At 45.8% G+C, this 20,667-nt stretch overlaps 1 protein-coding gene across 1 annotated transcript in view; it reads right to left on the bottom strand.

The window, feature by feature from the left end:
- Positions 1-471: 471 nt before the first annotated feature.
- LOC121582681 (beta-adrenergic receptor kinase 2) overlaps positions 472-20,667 on the bottom strand; it is a 63,812-nt gene continuing 43,616 nt past the window's right edge. The window contains exons 6-21 of the mRNA XM_041898663.2: positions 19,795-19,856; positions 17,725-17,776; positions 17,425-17,516; positions 17,178-17,277; positions 16,927-17,005; positions 15,150-15,280; positions 14,147-14,241; positions 13,873-13,980; positions 13,069-13,135; positions 9,342-9,442; positions 8,815-8,881; positions 8,497-8,592; positions 7,897-8,059; positions 5,375-5,511; positions 4,720-4,833; positions 472-2,475 (exon numbers count right to left, since the gene is read on the bottom strand). Of these exons, the coding sequence (XP_041754597.1) occupies positions 2,314-2,475; positions 4,720-4,833; positions 5,375-5,511; positions 7,897-8,059; positions 8,497-8,592; positions 8,815-8,881; positions 9,342-9,442; positions 13,069-13,135; positions 13,873-13,980; positions 14,147-14,241; positions 15,150-15,280; positions 16,927-17,005; positions 17,178-17,277; positions 17,425-17,516; positions 17,725-17,776; positions 19,795-19,856 (1,626 nt within the window). The 3' untranslated portion in view covers positions 472-2,313. The remainder of the gene's footprint in view (positions 2,476-4,719; positions 4,834-5,374; positions 5,512-7,896; positions 8,060-8,496; positions 8,593-8,814; positions 8,882-9,341; positions 9,443-13,068; positions 13,136-13,872; positions 13,981-14,146; positions 14,242-15,149; positions 15,281-16,926; positions 17,006-17,177; positions 17,278-17,424; positions 17,517-17,724; positions 17,777-19,794; positions 19,857-20,667) is intronic.

The following is a 20,667-nucleotide window of genomic DNA, read 5'->3' as shown; positions in this document are numbered from 1 at the left end:
CCTGCGTGTGTAACAAGTAAAGGTGCTGAAAGCCAGATTCACTCCATGCTAGGACAAACACACAAACACCTCTCCTCACACACTTTGTTCCACAGCACCAGTTTGGTTAGTTTTGTACCCTTTAAAAGACACATATTCCTCAGATTCAGGGGTTTGTGTGTGTGTGTGTGTGTGTGTGTGTGTGGCCAAAGGCTGGTGCTGTGAGGGGTCAAAGTTGAGAGAGTAGAATTCTCATTGGTCCAGAACAGCCAGACAATCAGCGACAGGTATTTGGCACATTGAACATCAAGTAACACATTGGCCTAAAAAGGTGCGACAAAGTAGTTTCAACAAAAACTAAACAAAACCCATTCATTTGTTTTTAAAAAAAGAAAAAAGGTGACTGGTATCTCTAAAACGACATCACTTCCCCCTGACTGACTTGTAAAGGCTACTAAGAATATCAACACCCCTTACACAAATACACCCCCCCCATTGTACTGCATGAAAAAACAAAACCCTGCTGTGCTTTCATGTCATTCAGTTAAACAGACATGTCATGACTGTAGCCTGCAGCACAACTGCTTCTCCTAAAACTGTGAAACATAAAGCCTAGAAATATGGGGCTGCATTCTGGGTCACATTCAGAATTTTTTTATAGGAAAGTTCAAACCAGCTTGAAGTGAACCAACTGATGGTTTGTGGAGTCAACAACGACCACAACCTAACACACCTCGTCACCTACCACCTCTCTCTCTGCACTGACATCCTTATACGGCCATTTCTGTGTGTCTGTGTGTGTAAATCTGCTTGTGTGTGTCATCTACATCTGGATGGCTGCAAGACTATGGCATACACACAAATTAGGACTGCCCTGACACCATCACAGTATTTGGCCCTCAGCTTCACATACGCGCACACACAGTCCCACTGAGGTATGCACACTGCCAGTTGATTGAAAGCTGTCAGACCCTCCCTTCCCTCCCCTCCCTTCCCTCCCCCCACATGCCCATAGAGAAGAGGACAGATTCACAGACAGGCAGACAGACAAGTGTCCATTAATGCAAACATGTTGTAGAGTAGTACTGTAGTATACAGGAGATGCACAGAGAAAAACTTGGGCTATATACACTTACTATGGCCCATAAAGACCGCTAGTCAGTCAGTCAGTACACCCCCCCCCACCTCTCTCTCTTTTTCTCTCGGTTTGACGGTGTGTCCTTCATACACACCATCCCCTGTTCCTATAGTTACAAGTACAAATGTTCTCCAGTCTCCATGGTTACCAGCAGCTATACAGAAGCCAATCGGAGAAGTTTGTCCATGGTGACAAGAGTTCCGTGCCAGTGGGTTCTGTATCCGGGGGCGATGCCTGCTTTCAAACTGGTCCTCAGGTGACTCAAGTAAATATTGACGATGGCACTTTATGCACTTCAGTGATGGAGGGAGGACAAGAAGAAAGGGTAAAGGTCTCTTCCAAATTCAAAGCAGCTTTCTCCCTCTCTTTTGACATTCTCTCTAAAAGGAATGCAACCTATCTCTGGACACACACAGAAACACACAGGGACAATAGCGTACACACACGCACACACACAGTTCATTGCCATTCTCTTGGTATGTCCCAGCAGGTCTCTGCTCCTGTTCTCCTTCCACTACGCTTCTGCTTTTCTCTCCTCCCCTCTGTATGAGCACACAGGAGAGGAATGTCATTGGTCCAGCCCCCTCCCTCTAAACGATGCCATTTGTCCAGATCTTCACCTTCTGCTTTAGGTCCCGCCCCGCCCCTCCACTACAGTCAGACAATCCTGTGAAGAGTGGCCGGCAGAGGTGTGTGTGGCTCGGGACCAGTCTCAAGACGAGGCTGGGGGATGAGGGAGGGATGTAGAGTAAAGGAGGAGAGGTGCAGGCAGGTGCCCTAGTCTTCACTCTCCTACTCCAGGTCTGGTTTTTGCTGCTCTGCCAGGTTGAGTGGGTGTGTGTGAGGTTGGCTGTGTGGAATGCTAGTCCATTGGGGCGAGAGGCAAAGGGTTTTGTGGTGTGGCATCAGAGAAGGGTCTACCCCCAGGGTACAGTGGGAGAGGGAGAAAACGCTCTGGTCCTCTTTAAGTACATGCAGTGTTTCTCTTCTTTCCCTTCATCAATGCACGGTTTGGCTTTCAGAGGAGAGAGGCTGGCAGGCTTGGTCCATACACACTCCAGGGTGAGAGTGTGGGGTGTTACTGTATGTGTGTGTGTGTGTGGTTTGTGTGTCTAGGGCTGTGGGGGGCGTGGTCATAGGGGATGAGGTTATAGGATGCGGTGTGTGTGTGCAGGTGTGTGTTGTGTGTGTGTTGCCTACAGGCCGTTGCTGTTGCGGTGTGTGAGAGGAGGTTTGGAGAGCTCCACCACCCCAGCCCGACCCTTCCCAATGACCTTAGGGGCGCGACACAGCAGCTTCTGGGCCTCAGTAAACGCCTCGGTCAGCTCCTTCTTCCACTGGACAAACTCTGGGTCACTCTGCAGAGAGACAGAGAACACACATATTACACCAACATAACACACACCTTCCATTTTACTAACTTACCACTTGTACAATCATTTATACATGCATTTATAGAGACGAAGAGACAGAGTGACAGAGGAAGAGACAGAGGGACAGAGGAAGAGACAGAGGGACAGAGGAAGAGACAGAGGGACAGAGGAAGAGACAGAGGGACAGAGGAAGAGACAGAGGGACAGAGGAAGAGACAGGGGGACAGAGGAAGAGACAGAGGAAGAGACAGAGGGACAGAGGAAGAGACAGAGGGACAGAGGAAGAGACAGAGGGACAGAGGAAGAGACAGAGGGACAGAGGAAGAGACAGAGTGACAGAGGAAGAGACAGAGTGACAGAGGAAGAGAGAGTGACAGAGGAAGAGACAGAGTGACAGAGGAAGAGACAGAGTGACAGAGGAAGAGACAGAGGGACAGAGGAAGAGACAGAGGGACAGAGGAAGAGACCGAGGGACAGAGGGACAGACCGAGGGACAGAGGAAGAGACAGAGGGACAGAGGAAGAGACCGAGGGACAGACCGAGGGACAGACCGAGGGACAGACCGAGAGACAGAGGGACAGAGGAAGAGACAGAGGGACAGAGGAAGAGACAGAGGGACAGAGGAAGAGACCGAGGGACAGAGGGACAGACCGAGGGACAGAGGAAGAGACAGAGTGACAGAGGAAGAGACAGGGGGACAGACCGAGGGACAGAGGGACAGACCGAGGGACAGAGGAAGAGACAGAGGGACAGAGGAAGAGACAGAGGGACAGAGGAAGAGACAGAGGGACAGAGGAAGAGACAGAGGGACAGAGGAAGAGAGAGTGACAGAGGAAGAGACAGAGGGACAGAGGAAGAGACAGAGTGACAGAGGAAGAGACAGAGGGACAGAGGAAGAGACAGAGTGACAGAGGAAGAGACAGAGTGACAGAGGAAGAGACAGAGGGACAGAGACCGAGGGACAGAGGAAGAGACCGAGGAAGAGACCGAGGGACAGAGGAAGAGACCGAGGAAGAGACCGAGGGACAGAGGAAGAGACAGAGTGACAGAGGAAGAGACAGAGTGACAGAGGAAGAGACAGGGGGACAGAGGAAGAGACAGGGGGACAGAGGAAGAGACAGAGGGACAGAGGAAGAGACAGAGTGACAGAGGAAGAGACAGAGTGACAGAGGAAGAGACAGAGGGACAGAGGAAGAGACAGAGTGACAGAGGAAGAGACAGAGTGACAGAGGAAGAGACAGAGTGACAGAGGAAGAGACAGAGTGACAGAGGAAGAGACAGAGTGACAGAGGAAGAGACAGAGGGACAGAGGAAGAGACCGAGGGACAGAGGAAGAGACCGAGGGACAGAGGAAGAGACAGAGGGACAGACCGAGGGACAGAGGAAGAGACCGAGGAAGAGACAGAGTGACAGAGGAAGAGACAGAGGGACAGAGGAAGAGACCGAGGGACAGAGGAAGAGACAGAGGGACAGAGGAAGAGACCGAGGGACAGACCGAGGGACAGAGGAAGAGACCGAGGGACAGAGGAAGAGACCGAGGGACAGAGGAAGAGACAGAGGGACAGAGACCGAGGGACAGAGGAAGAGACAGAGGGACAGACCGAGGGACAGAGGGACAGACCGAGGGACAGAGGAAGAGACCGAGGGACAGAGGAAGAGACCGAGGGACAGAGGAAGAGACAGAGGGACAGAGACCGAGGGACAGAGGAAGAGACAGAGAGACAGACCGAGGGACAGAGGAAGAGACAGAGGAAGAGACAGAGTGACAGAGGAAGAGACAGAGTGACAGAGGAAGAGACCGAGGGACAGAGGAAGAGACCGAGGGACAGAGGAAGAGACAGAGGAAGAGACAGAGTGACAGAGGAAGAGACAGAGTGACAGAGGAAGAGACCGAGGGACAGAGGAAGAGACAGAGGGACAGAGGAAGAGACAGAGGGACAGAGGAAGAGACAGAGGGACAGAGGAAGAGACAGAGGGACAAGAGACCGAGGGACAGAGGAAGAGACAGAGGGACAGAGGAAGAGACAGAGGGACAGAGGAAGAGACAGAGGGACAGAGGAAGAGACAGAGGGACAAGAGACCGAGGGACAGAGGAAGAGACAGAGGGACAGAGGAAGAGACAGAGAGACAGAGGAAGAGACAGAGGGACAGAGGAAGAGACAGAGGAAGAGACAGAAAGAGGGAGCGAGAAGGGGGGAGAAAGAGAGATCTAATAGTTTTCCTACATACCTCACACTGCAAGACAAACTGCTTCCCTCCTTTGATGCGCAGCAGGATGCACTTCTTATCTTTTATCTGTGTCTCCTCCACCGTCACAATCTGCTCCATCGTCAGCAGGTTTTGCTGTTGAACATACACCAACCAATCAGAAATTCACTTCGGGGAGGAGAGGAATCAATCACAGACAAGCTGGCTACGAGATGGACCAATCAAAATGGAGCTATAGAGGAGAGGGGTCTTTGGAAATGAGCTGGAGAGGAAGGACGCTTCTCTAAACTAAGGCTGTCTGGTAGCAAAGCTTTAAAACTGAGGAGCTATTCCAATCCATCTACTGGACCACTGCAGGAGGAGAGGAGGAGGGTGGGCCAGCAGTGGTCAGACTTACCTTTGGATCTTTTACAGTATGTTTTAATGTTTTTATCCAGGCCTACAGAATGGAGCGAGGACAGACAACCTTCATGCACTGACAGACAGATGGACAATAACGAAGAATACACACACTTACACACCCATCACACACCCATGGAAGCACATGCTTGTACGTGGAAACACACAGACAGACAGACAACCACATACGTGAAGAACAGAAGCACACAAACTGAAATATACACAACTTAGACACACAGACAGGGGATGGGGTAAAGTAGAGGTGTGTGTTGCTCACCCGTGACTCTCCCTCTCCCCTCCACTCCACTCGGTTGGGGAACAGGTAGAAGTATCTGCGCTGCCACTGCGTCAGGAAGGGGTTGCCCAGCTTCAACATGTAGCCATGCATTATACAGTCCTTCCCCAGGGCATAGTCTGAAACGCACACATTAAATACACCATTAACACCATTACCAGAAAATAAACAAACCCAGCGTCAGCAGGTACAAGGAAAAGACTACCCACATGATGTGTGTGAGGTAGGGCTACACAGTTATAAAAACAACAGTATGTTCCACAGTGCGTACTGTGTTCCAAGTGTTTTGTTATATCACAACTCATATAATCCGTACAACTCAGTAGAAAGACTGCAATATAACATCATTGTGTGCGTTGTGTGTGTGTTTGTGTAGATGTGTGTTTTGTGTGTTTGTGTAGATGTGTGTTTGTGTAGATGTGTGTTGGTGTAGATGTGCGTTTGTGTAGATGTGCGTTGTGTGTTTGTGTAGATGTGCGTCGTGTGTGTTTGTGTAGATATGTGTTTGTGTAGATGTGCGTTGTGTGTTTGTGTAGATGTGCGTCGCGTTTGTGTAGATGTGTGTCGTGTGTGTCTGTGTACATGTGTGTTGTGTGTGTCTGTGTACATGTGTCGTGTGTGTCTGTGTACATGTGTCGTGTGTGTCTGTGTAGATGTGTGGTGTGTGTGTCTGTGTAGATGTGTGTTGTGTGTTTGTGTAGATGTGTGTTTGTGTAGATGTGTGTTGTGTGTTTGTGTAGATGTGTGTTGTGTGTTTGTGTAGATGTGTGTTTGTATAGATGTGTGTTGTGTGTTTGTATAGATGTGTAGATGTGCATTGTGTGTGTTTGTGTAGATGTGGGTTGTGTGTGTGTGTAGATGTGCGTTGTGTGTAGATGTGCGTTGTGTGTTTGTGTAGATGTGCGTCGTGTGTGTTTGTGTAGATGTGTGTCTTGTGTGTTTGTGTAGATGTGTGTTGTGTGTGTCTGTGTAGATGTGTGTCTTGTGTGTGTTTATGTAGATGTGCGTCGTGTGTGGGTTTGTGTAGATGTGCGTAGTGTGTGTGTTTGTGTAGATGTTTGTCGCGTATGTTTGTGTAGATGTGTGTTGTGTGTGTAGATGTGTGTTTGTGTAGATGTGTGTGTTTGTGTAGGTGTGTTGTGTGTGTTTGTGTAGGTGTGTTGTGTGTTTGTGTAGATGTGTAATGTGTGTTTGTGTAGATATGTGTTGTGTGTGTTTGTGTAGGTGTGTTGTGTAGATGTGTGTTCTGTGTTTGTGTAGATGTGTGTCTTGTGTGTGTCTATGTAGATGTGTGTCATGTGTGTTTGTGTAGATGTGCGTTGTGTGTGTTTGTGTAGATGTGTGGTGTGTGTGTTTGTGTAGATGTGTGTTGTGTGTGTTTGTGTAGATGTGTGTTGTGTGTGTTTGTGTAGATGTGTGTTGTGTGTGTTTGTGTAGATGTGTGTTGTGTGTATTTGTGTAGATGTGCGGTGTGTGTGTTTGTGTAGATGTGTGTTGTGTGTATTTGTGTAGATGTGTGTTGTGTGTAGATGTGTGTTGTGTGTGTTTGTGTAGATGTGTGGTGTGTTTGTGTAGATGTGTGGTGTGTGTGTTTGTGTAGATGTGTGTTGTGTAGATGTGTGTTGTGTCTTTGTGTAGATGTGCATTGTGTGTGTGTAGATGTGTAGATGTGCGTTGTGTGTGTTTGTGTAGATGTGCGTTGTGTGTGTGTGTGTGTTTGTGTAGATGTGCGTCGTGTGTGTGTTTGTGTTTGTGTAGATGTGTGTCTTGTGTGTTTGTGTAGATGTGTGTCTTGTGTGTTTGTGTAGATGTGTCTTGTGTGTTTGTGTAGATGTGTCTTGTGTGTTGTGTAGATGTGTGTTGTGTGTGTTTGTGTAGTGTTGTGTGTGTTTGTATAGATGTGTGTGTAATGTGCGTTTGTGTAGATGTGCGTCGTATGTGTGTTTGTGTAGATGTGTGTTGTGTATGTTTGTGTAGATGTTTGTTGTGTGTGTAGTGTGTGTGTTTGTGTAGATGTGTGTGTTTGTGTAGATGTGTGGTGTGTGTTTGTGTAGATGTGTGTTGTGTAGATGTGTGTTTTGTGTTTGTGTAGATGTGCATTGTGTGTGTGTAGATGTGTAGATGTGCGTCGTGTGTGTTTGTGTAGATGTGCGTCGTGTGTTTGTGTAGATGTGCACTGTGTGTTTGTGTAGATGTGCATTGTGTGTGTGTTTGTGTAGATGTGCACTGTGTGTGTGTTTGTGTAGATGTGCACTGTGTGTGTTTGTGTAGATGTGCATTGTGTGTGTGTTTGTGTAGATGTGCGTTATGTGTGTGTTTGTGTAGATGTGCGTTATGTGTGTGTTTGTGTAGATGTGCGTTATGTGTGTGTTTGTGTAGATGTGCGTTATGTGTGTGTTTGTGTAGATGTGTGTGTTTGTGTAGATGTGCGTTGTGTGTGTTTTTGTGTAGATGTGTGTGTGTTTGTGTAGCTGTGTCTCTCTGTGTGCGTCTCTCCTCCTTACCCTCCTCGTGGCCCAGCTGTTTGTTCTTGGCCCTCTTGCGGGCCTCGTTCTTGTCCGTGTCAGAGTTGACCGCCTCGTACACCGTCTCAGCCACCTCCTGCTGCCAGCGCTCTGAGATTACCAGGGGGAAGTTCTTATACAGCTCCTGGTCACTGTCCAACAACTGGAGAGAATCAGAGGGAGGGAGAGGGGAGAGAGGTGGAAGAAAGGGAGAGAGAGGGGAGTGAGAGAGGCAGAGAGAGAGAAACGACACAGGTATGAGGTATAAGGCTAACTCCTGAGTTAACCACGTCACCAGTCCTTGAGATCTGCTAAGCTGTGCAGCACCACTGTAATTAAGGCAACCTGGAACGCTCCCAAAGTCCCTAATACTGTTGTGTAATGCTAAACCTCTGCTGGAAGGACTTTCTCTCTTAACACTGATGGAGTCACGTTACACCTCAGCCTCCGTGTCTGTGTGCATGTGTGGTTGCAGTATGATGTAGGTGAGTGTGAATATCAGGATTACGGGTTTAGCTGTTATATAATGCTGTGGATTTTACTTTGATGCTCTTGGTGGTTTCATGAGATAAGGGTTGTGTGTGTGTGTTTGAGCTTTACCTTGATGCCCTTGGTGTCCTCCTCGTCAAAGGAACCGATGTCAAAAGCATCTGCTGCATTTACCTCTCCTCTAGGAGGGATGAGAGGGGGAGAATACTGGAGGAGAGGAGAGAGGGAGGAGAAGGAAGAGAGAAAGGTGGATGAGTATAAAAGGAGAGGAAAAAAAGAGGGTGAGTGAACAACACAACAACTACTACACTCCTACAGCAGAGGAGTAACCATGGCAACAGATAGAGAGAAAGAGAGAGCACGGACGACTGTCCAGACTGGGAGGCTTTATAATGAACCTGGTCACCTGATTCAACACACATGCCTTACCTTCTGGAGATACACTTGCTGCCAGTCAATGCCTTTGAAGAACAGATGCTCCTTCACCTCTGGGGCCCTGTGTGTGTGTATGTGTGTGTGTGTGTGTGTGGAGAGGGAGCGAGAGAGAAAAAGCGAGAGAGAAAAAGCCAGGTCATTCTCACGTTGGAACAGTTCCACGTCCTAACAGCAGGTGGCAGTATTTCCAACAGAGAACCAAACTCCAAATTGAACTGTGCTCTCCAAACTAGGTTACAGACTATTACTATATCTTATAGGCCTTTCATAGTATTCGCACTAGGCCTTATACCCTCCACAAGGTTGGACAGAGAAGCAATGGAAATGTTAAATCATGTTGCTCAGCACAGGTGCATGGTAACTCTATTGGTGCACTGAAAAACAATGGCTAGCCCAGAACAGTTAAAAACTGTTTAAGGAGTATGCAGTCCAAGGTTGAAGTTTCTTTACTCAGCTAAAACCTAACATTAACATCAATGATTGTAAAACAATGTTAGTGGTAGCAGGGTGTGGGTGTGTACCCTCGTCCCAGGCAGCCCAGTCTTTTCACCACGTCTCTCTGGAGCAGACCCTCCAATAGACCCTTCAACTCCACAGAGAACGAGTCGGGCAACTCCACATTCTACAGAGAGGAGAGAGAAAGAGATAGCGATAAAGAGAGGAGGAGATTAGTATCATTTCCTGCTTTAACAACATAAGATACTGACTTGATTTATCATGACAATAAAGCTTATTCAATATGTACTGAAAATGGAGAGGGAAGAAGAGAATGTGTGATCCATCATTCCTTGTTAGTTCCATTGTATGTCCACTCAATCCTCCTCCCTCTCGTGCTCTCCTCCACCATAATTCTCTCTCATTCCAAGCCCTCTACCTTTGGTGGTGATCTCATGTTGATCTTATAAAACCATTAAATCAGAATTCCTAAACATAACTAGCTATGGAGAACAGACAGAGAGAGGGGGAGATACAGGGATTATATAGATTACTCCGATTAAGTGGCTGGATTAAAACCTAATCTGGATTTAATCTCGATTGACGATGCTTTCCTTGTTTAGCCCCCTCCTAACAGAGGGCTGGTGTGTGTGTGTGTTCTCTCTGCTCTGATACTCCACAGTCTACTGAGGCAGACCTTCTAGTCTGAAGTAGACATACTCTAGTCAAGACCAGGTGTGACCAACCCTCTTCCAGGAGAACTAATGGATGTGCAGGTTTTTGTTCCAGCCCCGCTCTAACACCTGATTCAACTAATCGTGGTCCTGAGGAGTAGCTGCAACGAAACCCTGCGGGAGGGTAGCTTCCCAAGAGAGTCTGGACCTCCCCTCGTAGTCTATGCTAGGAGACACACACGCTCTCTCTCTATGCCTCTCTCTCTGTGGTGTAATCTTATGCGGTTTGTAGCAGGAAGAGAGAGGGATGCAAATTCGCCCTCTTTCCTGCCAGAACCTCTTCTCAATTCTCCCGCTCTCGCCCTCCTGCCTCGCTCTCATTCCCTGGGCATTATGAGACAGAGACTTGGCAGGAGGTTTTCTGCAACATCTGTGAAGATGATATCTCCAGGATATGTAATGCTGTAGGGGTGTGTGTTGCGCGCTTATGTTTCAGTGTATTTAAGGATAAATCCTTATTATGCGTGTACAGTACCTTCAGAAAGTATTCACACCCCTCGACTTTTTCCACATGTTGTTGTGTTAAAGCCGGAATACCAAATGTATTAAAACTGAGATGTTTTGTCACTGGCCTACACACAATACCCCATAATGTCAGTGGATTTGTGTTATTATCATTTAATTTTTGTAAAAATTAATACAAATGAAAAGCTGAAATCGCTTGAGTGAATGTATTCAACCCCTTCGTTATGGCAAGCCTACATAAGTTAAGGAGTAATGTGATTAACAAGTCACATAATAAGTAGTATGGACTCACTCTGTGTGCAATAACAGTGTTTAACATGATTTTTGAATGACTACCTCATCTCTGTACCCGACACTGTAAGGTCCCTTATCTGTAAGGTCCCTCAGTCCAGCAGTGAATTTAAAACACAGATTCGACCACAAAGACCAGGGAGGTTTTTCAATGCCTTGCAAAGAAGGACACCTATTGGTAGATGAAAAAATTTAAAAAGCAGACATTGAATATCCCTTTGAGCATGGTGAAGTTATTAATTATACTTTGGATGGTGTATCAATATACCCAGTCACTACAAAGATGCAGGTGTCCTTCCTAACTCAGTTGCCGGAGAGGAAGGAAACCACTCAGGGATTTCAACATGAGGCCAATGGTGACTTTAAAACAGTTACAGAGTTTAATGGCTGTGATAGGAGAAAACTGAGGATGGATCAACAACATTGTAGTTACTCCACAATACAAACCTAATTGACAGAGTGAAAAGGAAGCCTGTACAGAATGAAAAATATTCCAAAACATGCATCCTATTTGAACTAACACTCGTACTTTACTGTTTTGAGTACTTTATTGAGGAAAAATGTACTTAATAAATGCACTAACTAAGTCGCTCTGGATTAGAGCGTCTGCTAAATGATTAAAATGTCAAATGTAATACTGTAAGAAATGTGGCAAAGCTATTTACCTTTAGTCCTGAATACAAAGTGTTATGTTTGGGGCAAATCCAATACAAAACATCACCGAGTACTACTCTCCGAATTTTCAAGCATAGTGGTAGCTGCATCATATTACGGGTATGTTTGTAATTGTTAAGGACTGGGGAGTTTTTCAGGATAAAATAATTAATGGAATGGAGCTAAGCACAGGCAAAATCCTAGAGGAAAACCTGGTTCAGTCTGCTTTCCACCAGACACTGGGAGATTAATTCAACTTTCAGCAGAACAATAACCTAAAACACAAGGCCAAATCTACAGTGGAGTTGCTTGCAAAGAAGACAGTGAATGTTCTTGAGTGGCAGAGTTACAGTTTTGACTTAAATCTACTTGAAAATCTATGGCAAGACATGTAAATGGTTATCTAGCAATGATAAACAACCAATTTGACAGAGCTTGAACATTTTTGAAAATAATAATGGGCGAATGTTGCACAATCCAGGTGTGGAAAGCTCTTAGAGACTTACCCAGAAAGACTCAGAGCTGTAATGGCTGCAAAAGGTGATTCTACAAAGAACTCACTCAGGGGTGTGAATACTTATGTCAATGAGATATTTCTTCATTTCCTTTTCAATACATTTGCAAACATTTCTAAAAACATGTTTTCACTTTTTCCATTATGGGGCATTGTGTGTAGATGAGTGAGACTTTTTTAAATCTACTTAATCCATTTTGAATTATAGGCTGTAACAACAATGTTGAATAAATCAAGGGGTATGAATACTTTCTGGAGGACCTACATATATATACACATACATATATATACACGCATACATATATATACACACATATACATATACATACATATGTATGTGTACATATACACACACACACACACAGTACCAGTCAAAAGTTTGGACACACCTACTCATTCAAGGGTTTTTCTTTATTTTTACTATTTTCTACACTGTAGAATAATAGTGAAGACATCAAAGCTATGAAATAACACATATGGAATCATGTAGTAACCAAAAAAGTGTTAAACAAAACAAGTAGCCACCCTTTGACTTGATGACAGCTCATTTGTTTTTCAACAGGACAATGACCCAACACACCTCCAGGCTGTGTAAGGGCTATTTGACCAAGAAGGAGAGTGATGGAGTGCTGCATCAGATGACCTGGCCTCCACAATCACCCGACATCAACCCAATTGAGATGGTTTGGGATGAGTTGAACCACAGAATGAAGGAAAAGCAGCCAACAAGTGCTCAGCATATGTGGGAACTCGTGTAAGAATGTTGGAAAAGCATTCCAGGTGAAGCTGGTTGAGAGAATGCCAAGAGTGTGCAAAGCTGTCATCAAGGCAAAGCGTGGCTACTTTGAAGAATCTAAAATATAACACTTAACACCTTTTTGGTTACTATATAAATTCCATATGTGTTATTTCATAGCTTTGATGTCTTCACTATTATTCTACAATGTAGAAAATAGTAAAGAAAAGCCCTGGAATGAGTAGGTGTCCAAACTTTTGACTGGTACTGTATATGTGTTCTGTGTCAACATGGACTAACCACATGCCGTGTGTTCTAGTGCGCATAAGGACATCCCAATGTATGTGTGTGTGTGTGCACTGTAGTGTACACAAAGATCTATCATAGCGTGTGTTTGTGTGCGCATAAGGAGGCCTTACCATAGTGAGCGTCATGCGGTCAATCTCATGTTTGTCTTTGGTCTTGTGCTGTCTGAAGGGACTGTGCCTAGAGAGAAAATAGAGAGGAAGAGAGACTGGCTGTTAGTGTTACTGTAGTGGGGGGAGCTGGAAGGAGGGAAAGAGTGTGGGAAACGGTGAAACAGTGAAAGAAGTCATGTGAGTGATGTCACACTGACAAGCTAGTCCTCAGCAGATCAAGTATGCCAAAGCAGATCACACTTACATCTCTTGCTCTCCCTCTCTCTCTCTCGCACTCGTCTTTGACGTGTTCAAATGCACTGACACTCTTTCTCACTCCCTCGCTTCACACCATACCTAGCAATCGTTACTGGCCCCCAAACCCTGCCTCCCTCTGATGTGTGACCTACTGGGCCCAGACCTCTGGCATTTACACACTCCACATCAAAACACACAGAAAAAGAGATAGGGAGTGGGTGAGAGGGACAGACACAGAAAAGACAAAAAGAGTAACAGATAACAGAGTGGGGGGGAGAGAGAGAGAGAGAGAGAGAGAGAGAGAGAATCCAATCAAGGCTGGAAGGAGGGATCACAGGGGTAGAGAGATTAAGGGAGAGAAATTAGAGAGATATGAGGGGATGCAGCGGTCTGACCAACAGAGAGAGAGATTGAGTAACATGTGGTAGTGGGTGGAGAGAGAGATGGAAGGGCAGAAAGAATGATAGAGGAGGGGATGTAGTAGTGATGAAAGGATAAAGAGAGGTGGATGAATAGAGGCGGGGATGGAGAGACAAGAGAGGGAGGTGTATGTGTGTGTGACCTTACCCTCGGAGCAGTTTGAAGAGCATGCAGCCCAGTGAGAACCAGTCAGCACTGCTGTCGTACGCCGTCCCCTTCTGAAGCACCTCTGGGGCCATGTACCCATGGGTACCACTGTAACACACCAGGAGACTGTTAGTATCATACACACTGCAGTAATACCACACACATAAATACCAATGGTCATGGTTATCATAATAATAGAACAGGGGTAGGGTGTGTGTGTGTGTGTCGGACCCCCACTATGTAGGGCTGCACACACACAGGGCAGTGTACTCACACGCTGGCGTGAGGTTTCTTCTTGGAGAAGTCACAGGCCAGACCCAGGTCTGAGATACGCACATGACCATGCTCATCCAATAGGATGTTAGCAGGCTGAGAGAGAGAGAGAGAGAGAGAGAGAGAGAGAGAGAGAGAGAGAGAGAGAGAGAGAGAGAGAGAGAGAGAGAGAGAGAGAGAGAGAGAGAGAGAGAGAGAGAGAGAGAGAGAGAGAGAGAGAGAGAGAGCGAGAGCGAGAGAGGAGGTTATTGACATCGATAACTATGTAGGAAACAACAAATAACTTTAGAAGAACTTGGCTTTGACATGAAGAGAGCGCGAGTTAGACTAGAGGTCAACAAGTCTAATATCATCATATCTTCCATTGCTGGGCCAGCCAGCATATCATAGCAGCACTTCTGTTTACAACTTGATCAACGGACATCAACTGAAATGAAAACATGTGAATTTGGAGTGTCGCATCTCTCCCTTTCTCATCATTTACAGGAAGTATACTGCTTATCTTCAGCCATTTGACCCAGCTACTAAATCTAGTAGCACACACACACACGCTATTCTGTCCCAAAACTGCCTGTGCACGCTATATTTCCTAAGAAGCCTTCCCATGAGAAATGTGTGTTTATCACTAGTTATAAAGGTGCTCTCTGATTCTGCACAGACTCCATATCTCAACACTGTTACTAACGGCAACCAGGCCCAAGTAGAAGCATCTGTTAACAGTTCTTAGAATGTGCTTATTGATTTGGTCTGTCGTCAATGTCCGCTCGTGACTCGTTAGTACTCAATTCATGGGAATCAATAACACAGGAGAGGAACAAATTAAGACAGATGTCCACATTGTCCAGAGAGAGAGAGAGAGAGAGAGAGAGAGAGAGAGAGAGAGAGAGAGAAGTGAGGGAAGGATCAATAAAAATAAAGGAGGTATACACCAGTCTGAGGTCTATGTAGACAGAAAAAACAGAAAGAGGGGGGAGGTGATTAAAAGGAGGTATGGAGTGCCCTACCTTGAGGTCTCTGTAGACTACGAAGCGGTTGTGCATGTGTTCTAGTCCCAGGATGATCTCTGCTGCATAGAAACGCATCTCCTTCTCACTGAACACACCATGCTGAGACAGGTGGTAGTGCAGGTCCCCTCCTACACACACACACACAGAGGGGGAAAAACAGTCACTGAACAAAGTGTGCTGAGACAGGTGGTAGTGCAGGTCCCCTCCTACACACACACACACAGAGGGGGAAAAAACAGTCACTGAACAAAGTGTGCTGAGACAGGTGGTAACACAGGCCCCCTACTACACACACACACACACACACACACACACACACACACACAGAGGGGGAAAAAACAGTCACTGAACACAGTGTGTTGAGACAGGTGGTAACACAGGCCCCCTACTACATACACACACACACAAACACACAGTTAATACCAGTCACTGAACATATCGTGCTGAGTGTAACCGTCCCTTCCCACACAGGGGTGAGTCAGCATGACCTAATAAGAAGTATGACCCAATTTATCAGTATGATCTAGATTCCCCCCCCAAGACACACACACACAGAATAAGGCAGCACACAGTGATATCATAGTGAATGTTCAGAGCTATAGTCTAATCGATAGCTCAGTCATTATGTTAACTGTTGTCTAAAAGTGATCCATTTTACATTTTAACATTTTAGTCATTTAGCAGACGCTCTTATCCAGAGCGACTTACAGTTAGTGAGTGCATACATTTTCATACTGGCCCCCCGTGGGAAACGAACCCACAACCCTGGCGTTGCAAGCGCCATGCTCTACCAACTGAGCTACCGGGGACCCTGATCCATGGTCAGTGTGTGTGTGTTAACTGTTGTCTAAAAGTGATTCATGGTCAGTGTGTGTGTCTTAACTGTTGTCTAAAAGTGATTCATGGTCAGTGTGTGTGTCTTAACTGTTGTCTAAAAGTGATTCATGGTCAGTGTGTGTGTCTTAACTGTTGTCTAAAAGTGATTCATGGTCAGTGTGTGTGTCTTAACTGTTGTCTAAAAGTGATTCATGGTCAGTGTGTGTGTCTTAACTGTTGTCTAAAAGTGTTTCATGGTCAGTGTGTGTGTCTTAACTGTTGTCTAAAAGTGATTCATGGTCAGTGTGTGTGTGTTAACTGCTGTCTAAATGTGATCCATGGTCAGTGTGTGTGTCTTAACTGTTGTCTAAAAGTGATCCACGGTCAGTGTGTGTGTGTTAACTGCTGTCTAAATGTGATCCATGGTCAGTGTGTGTGTGTTAACTGCTGTCTAAATGTGATCCATGGTCAGTGTGCGTGTGTTAACTGCTGTCTAAATGTGATCCATGGTCAGTGTGTGTGTCTTAACTGTTGTCTAAAAGTGATCCACGGTCAGTGTGTGTGTGTTAACTGCTGTCTAAATGTGATCCATGGTCAGTGTGTGTGTGTTAACTGCTGTCTAAATGTGATCCATGGTCAGTGTGCGTGTGTTAACTGCTGTCTAAATGTGATCCATGGTCAGTGTGTTACCACCCGCAGACTGAATCCATTAGAGATTGTCTGGAGCTGCAGCCTTCTTAACCCCCACACCCACACCAGAGACTGTCTGGGTGGCGCGTCAGCCCAGAGGGAGCAGAGAGCCACCAGTGATGCCCTGTCCCATTCTGTGTGACAGTGTACTTCAACATGCTCCTCAGTGGGACAGACCTCTACAATGAGACTCCTCCTGGTGACTGGAGTCTCACCTGCAGGTCAAACTAGTTGAGACCTTTCACCTTTCAGGGGTCAGGAGTCTTACCGTTCATCAGATCCAGAATGAAGCAGAGTTTGTCTGGTGTGTGGAAGGCATACGTCATACACACTATGAACGGACAGTCCTAGAGAGAAAGCGGGAGGGGTTGAGGGAAAGAAAGAGGGAATAGATGTTTTAAATGTGCTTAGATAATGTCAGACATAGGTCAATCTGAAAATGATACTCCTTTGCACTGTGTATGTGAATATACACATGTATAGACAGAGTCTGGACAGAAAGGTGTGTGTTATACTCACCCCTGTGCTGACAAGTGACAGCATAATTCTCTCGTTCAGAGCCAGAGTCTCTCCCTGCTTCATCTTGATCCTCTTCTTATCCAAACACTTCATGGCATACCTGATACACACACAATCATTAACATGTGCTTGACCTTACTGGTGCTCTACTGCTGAGAGCCCATTGTTCCGGTTGGCTCTTATGTTTACTTTCTCCACTTTAACCATCCCTCTTTCTCGGTACTCGTTTATGCTCCTGCATACTCACATCTTGCCAGTGTCAGCCTTCCTGCAGCCGTACACCTCCCCGAAACCCCCCCGACCAATGATACGATGGACACTGAAGTCATTCATCGTCAACTGGAGAGAGGAGGGAGAGAGATAAAAGTGAGAGAGAGAGGGAGATGTAGAAAGAGAGCGAAATGGAGAGAAAGAAGCTGATATGACGTTACACTTCAGACAGTAGGCAATAAGAAGAGGTCATAGAAAGGCCTTCCACAGGCAAAACATCAATACGATCCATACAGTAAGTTACAATACCACGCACACAAAATACAACGCTACTCACATGGATGTTCAGCTCCACATTCTTCCACTGGCAGAAACGAGTGAACTTGTCACTGATGAAAGAGAGAGAAAAAAAGAACAATGAGGAGAGGTAGAGCGAGACATAGAAAGAAGGAAAGCAGTTGGCCTAGAGGTTGGAGAGGTAGAGAGAGACATAGAAAGAAGGAAAGCAGTTGGCCTAGAGGTTGGAGAGGTAGAGAGAGAGACAGAAAGAAGGAAAGCAGTTAGCCTAGAGGTTGGAGAGGTAGAGAGACAGAAAGAAGGAAAGCAGTTAGCCTAGAGGTTGGAGAGGTAGAGAGACAGAAAGAAGGAAAGCAGTTGGCCTAGAGGTTGGAGGTAGAGAGAGAGAGACATAGAAAGAAGGAAAGCAGTTGGCCTAGAGGTTGGAGAGTTAGAGAGAGACATAGAAAGAAGGAAAGCAGTTGGCCTAGAGGTTGGAGGTAGAGAGAGACAGAAAGAAGGAAAGCAGTTGGCCTAGAGGTTGGAGAGGTAGAGAGAGACATAGAAAGAAGGAAAGCAGTTGGCCTAGAGGTTGGAGAGGTAGAGCGAGACAGAAAGAAGGAAAGCAGTTAGCCTAGAGGTTGGAGAGGTAGAGAGAGACAGAAAGAAGGAAAGCAGTTGGCCTAGAGGTTGGAGAGGTAGAGAGAGACATAGAAAGAAGGAAAGCAGTTGGCCTAGAGGTTGGAGAGGTAGAGAGAGAGAGACATAGAAAGAAGGAAAGCAGTTGGCCTAGAGGTTGGAGAGGTAGAGAGAGACATAGAAAGAAGGAAAGCAGTTGGCCTAGAGGTTGGAGGTAGAGAGAGACAGAAAGAAGGAAAGCAGTTGGCCTAGAGGTTGGAGAGGTAGAGAGAGACATAGAAAGAAGGAAAGCAGTTGGCCTAGAGGTTGGAGAGGTAGAGCGAGACATAGAAAGAAGGAAAGCAGTTGGCCTAGAGGTTGGAGAGGTAGAGAGAGACAGAAAGAAGGAAAGCAGTTAGCCTAGAGGTTGTAGAGGTAGAGAGAGACATAGAAAGAAGGAAAGCAGTTGGCCTAGAGGTTGGAGAGGTAGAGAGAGACATAGAAAGAAGGAAAGCAGTTGGCCTAGAGGTTGGAGAGGTAGAGAGAGACAGAAAGAAGGAAAGCAGTTGGCCTAGAGGTTGGAGAGGTAGAGAGAGACATAGAAAGAAGGAAAGCAGTTGGCCTAGAGGTTGGAGAGGTAGAGAGAGACAGAAAGAAGGAAAGCAGTTGGCCTAGAGATTGGAGAGGTAGAGAGAGACATAGAAAGAAGGAAAGCAGTTAGCCTAGAGGTTGGAGAGGTAGAGAGAGACAGAAAGAAGGAAAGCAGTTGGCCTAGAGGTTGGAGAGGTAGAGAGAGACAGAAAGAAGGAAAGCAGTTGGCCTAGAGGTTGGAGAGGTAGAGAGAGACAGAAAGAAGGAAAGCAGTTGGCCTAGAGGTTGGAGAGGTAGAGAGAGACAGAAAGAAGGAAAGCAGTTGGCCTAGAGGTTGGAGAGGTAGAGAGAGACATAGAAAGAAGGAAAGCAGTTAGCCTAGAAGTTGGAGAGGTAGAGAGAGACATAGAAAGAAGGAAAGCAGTTGGCCTAGAGGTTGAAGAGGTAGAGCGAGACATAGAAAGAAGGAAAGCAGTTGGCCTAGAGGTTGGAGAGGTAGAGAGAGACATAGAAAGAAGGAAAGCAGTTGGCCTAGAGGTTGGAGAGGTAGAGAGAGACAGAAAGAAGGAAAGCAGTTGGCCTAGAGGTTGGAGAGGTAGAGAGACATAGAAAGAAGGAAAGCAGTTGGCCTAGAAGTTGGAGAGGTAGAGAGAGACATAGAAAGAAGGAAAGCAGTTGGCCTAGAGGTTGGAGAGGTAGAGAGAGACATAGAAAGAAGGAAAGCAGTTGGCCTAGAGGTTGGAGAGGTAGAGGAGTCCCCGCCCTACTGACTGTGGAGAAACTCATTTCCGTTTCGACACAAATGGATGAATGGATAATAAAGCTATTTTCTTCTAAATCTGGAGACAATGAAAAAATTAATTATTCTGGCCAGTATGCAACATATTTCTTCTACCTTCCTCCTCCCTCTCCCCCCTCTCACCTCTCTATGAACTTCCGGAAGATCATCCCTCGCAGGCTGTCACAGATCTCCACAATGTACGGCTGAACACAAACAGGAGTTAGTGAGTGAGTTTTATTGTCACATGCACAGGATACAGCAGGTGTAAAACAGTACAGTGAAATGCTTAACTTGCGAGTTCTTTCCCAACAATGCACAGTAAAGGTAGTAATATCGCTAAGAAGAAGAAGAACACAAGTGAAATACGAGAAGAAAACAAGGTCAGTGCCAGTACCATCAATACAATGTGCAGGGCTACTGGATTTATTGAGGTAGGCATGTACAGTGCCTTGCAAAAGTATTCATCCCCCTTGGCATTTTTCCTATTTTGTTGCATTACAACTTGTAATTTAAATGGATTTTATTTGGATTTCATGTAATGGACATACACAAAATAGTCAAAATTGGTGAAGTGAAATGAAAAAAATAACCTTTTTCAAAAAATAAATAACGGAAAAGTGGTGCGTGCATATGTATTCACCCCCTTTGCTATGAAGCCCCTAAATAAGATCTAGTGCAACCAATTACCTTCAGAAGTCACTTAATTGTGTGCAATCTAAGTGTCACATGATCTCAGTATATATACACCTGTTCTGAAAGGCCCTAGAGTCTGCAACACCACTAAGCAAGGGGCACCACCAAGCAAGCGGCACCATGAAGACCAAGGAGCTCTCCAAACAGGTCAGGGACAAAGTAGTGGAAAATACAGATCAGGGTTGGGTTACAAAAAAAGATCAGAAACTTTGAACATCCCACGGAGCACCATTAAATCCATTATTATAAAATGGAAAGAATATGGCACCACAACAAACCTGCCAAGAGAGGGCCGCCCACCAAAACTCACAGACCAGGCAA

This window comes from Coregonus clupeaformis, chromosome 15 (genome assembly GCF_020615455.1).
Source record: "Coregonus clupeaformis isolate EN_2021a chromosome 15, ASM2061545v1, whole genome shotgun sequence".
Lineage (NCBI taxonomy): Eukaryota > Metazoa > Chordata > Actinopteri > Salmoniformes > Salmonidae > Coregonus > Coregonus clupeaformis.
Note: the sequence above shows the minus strand (reverse complement) of the source record. Positions and strands in the feature narration are given on the sequence as shown.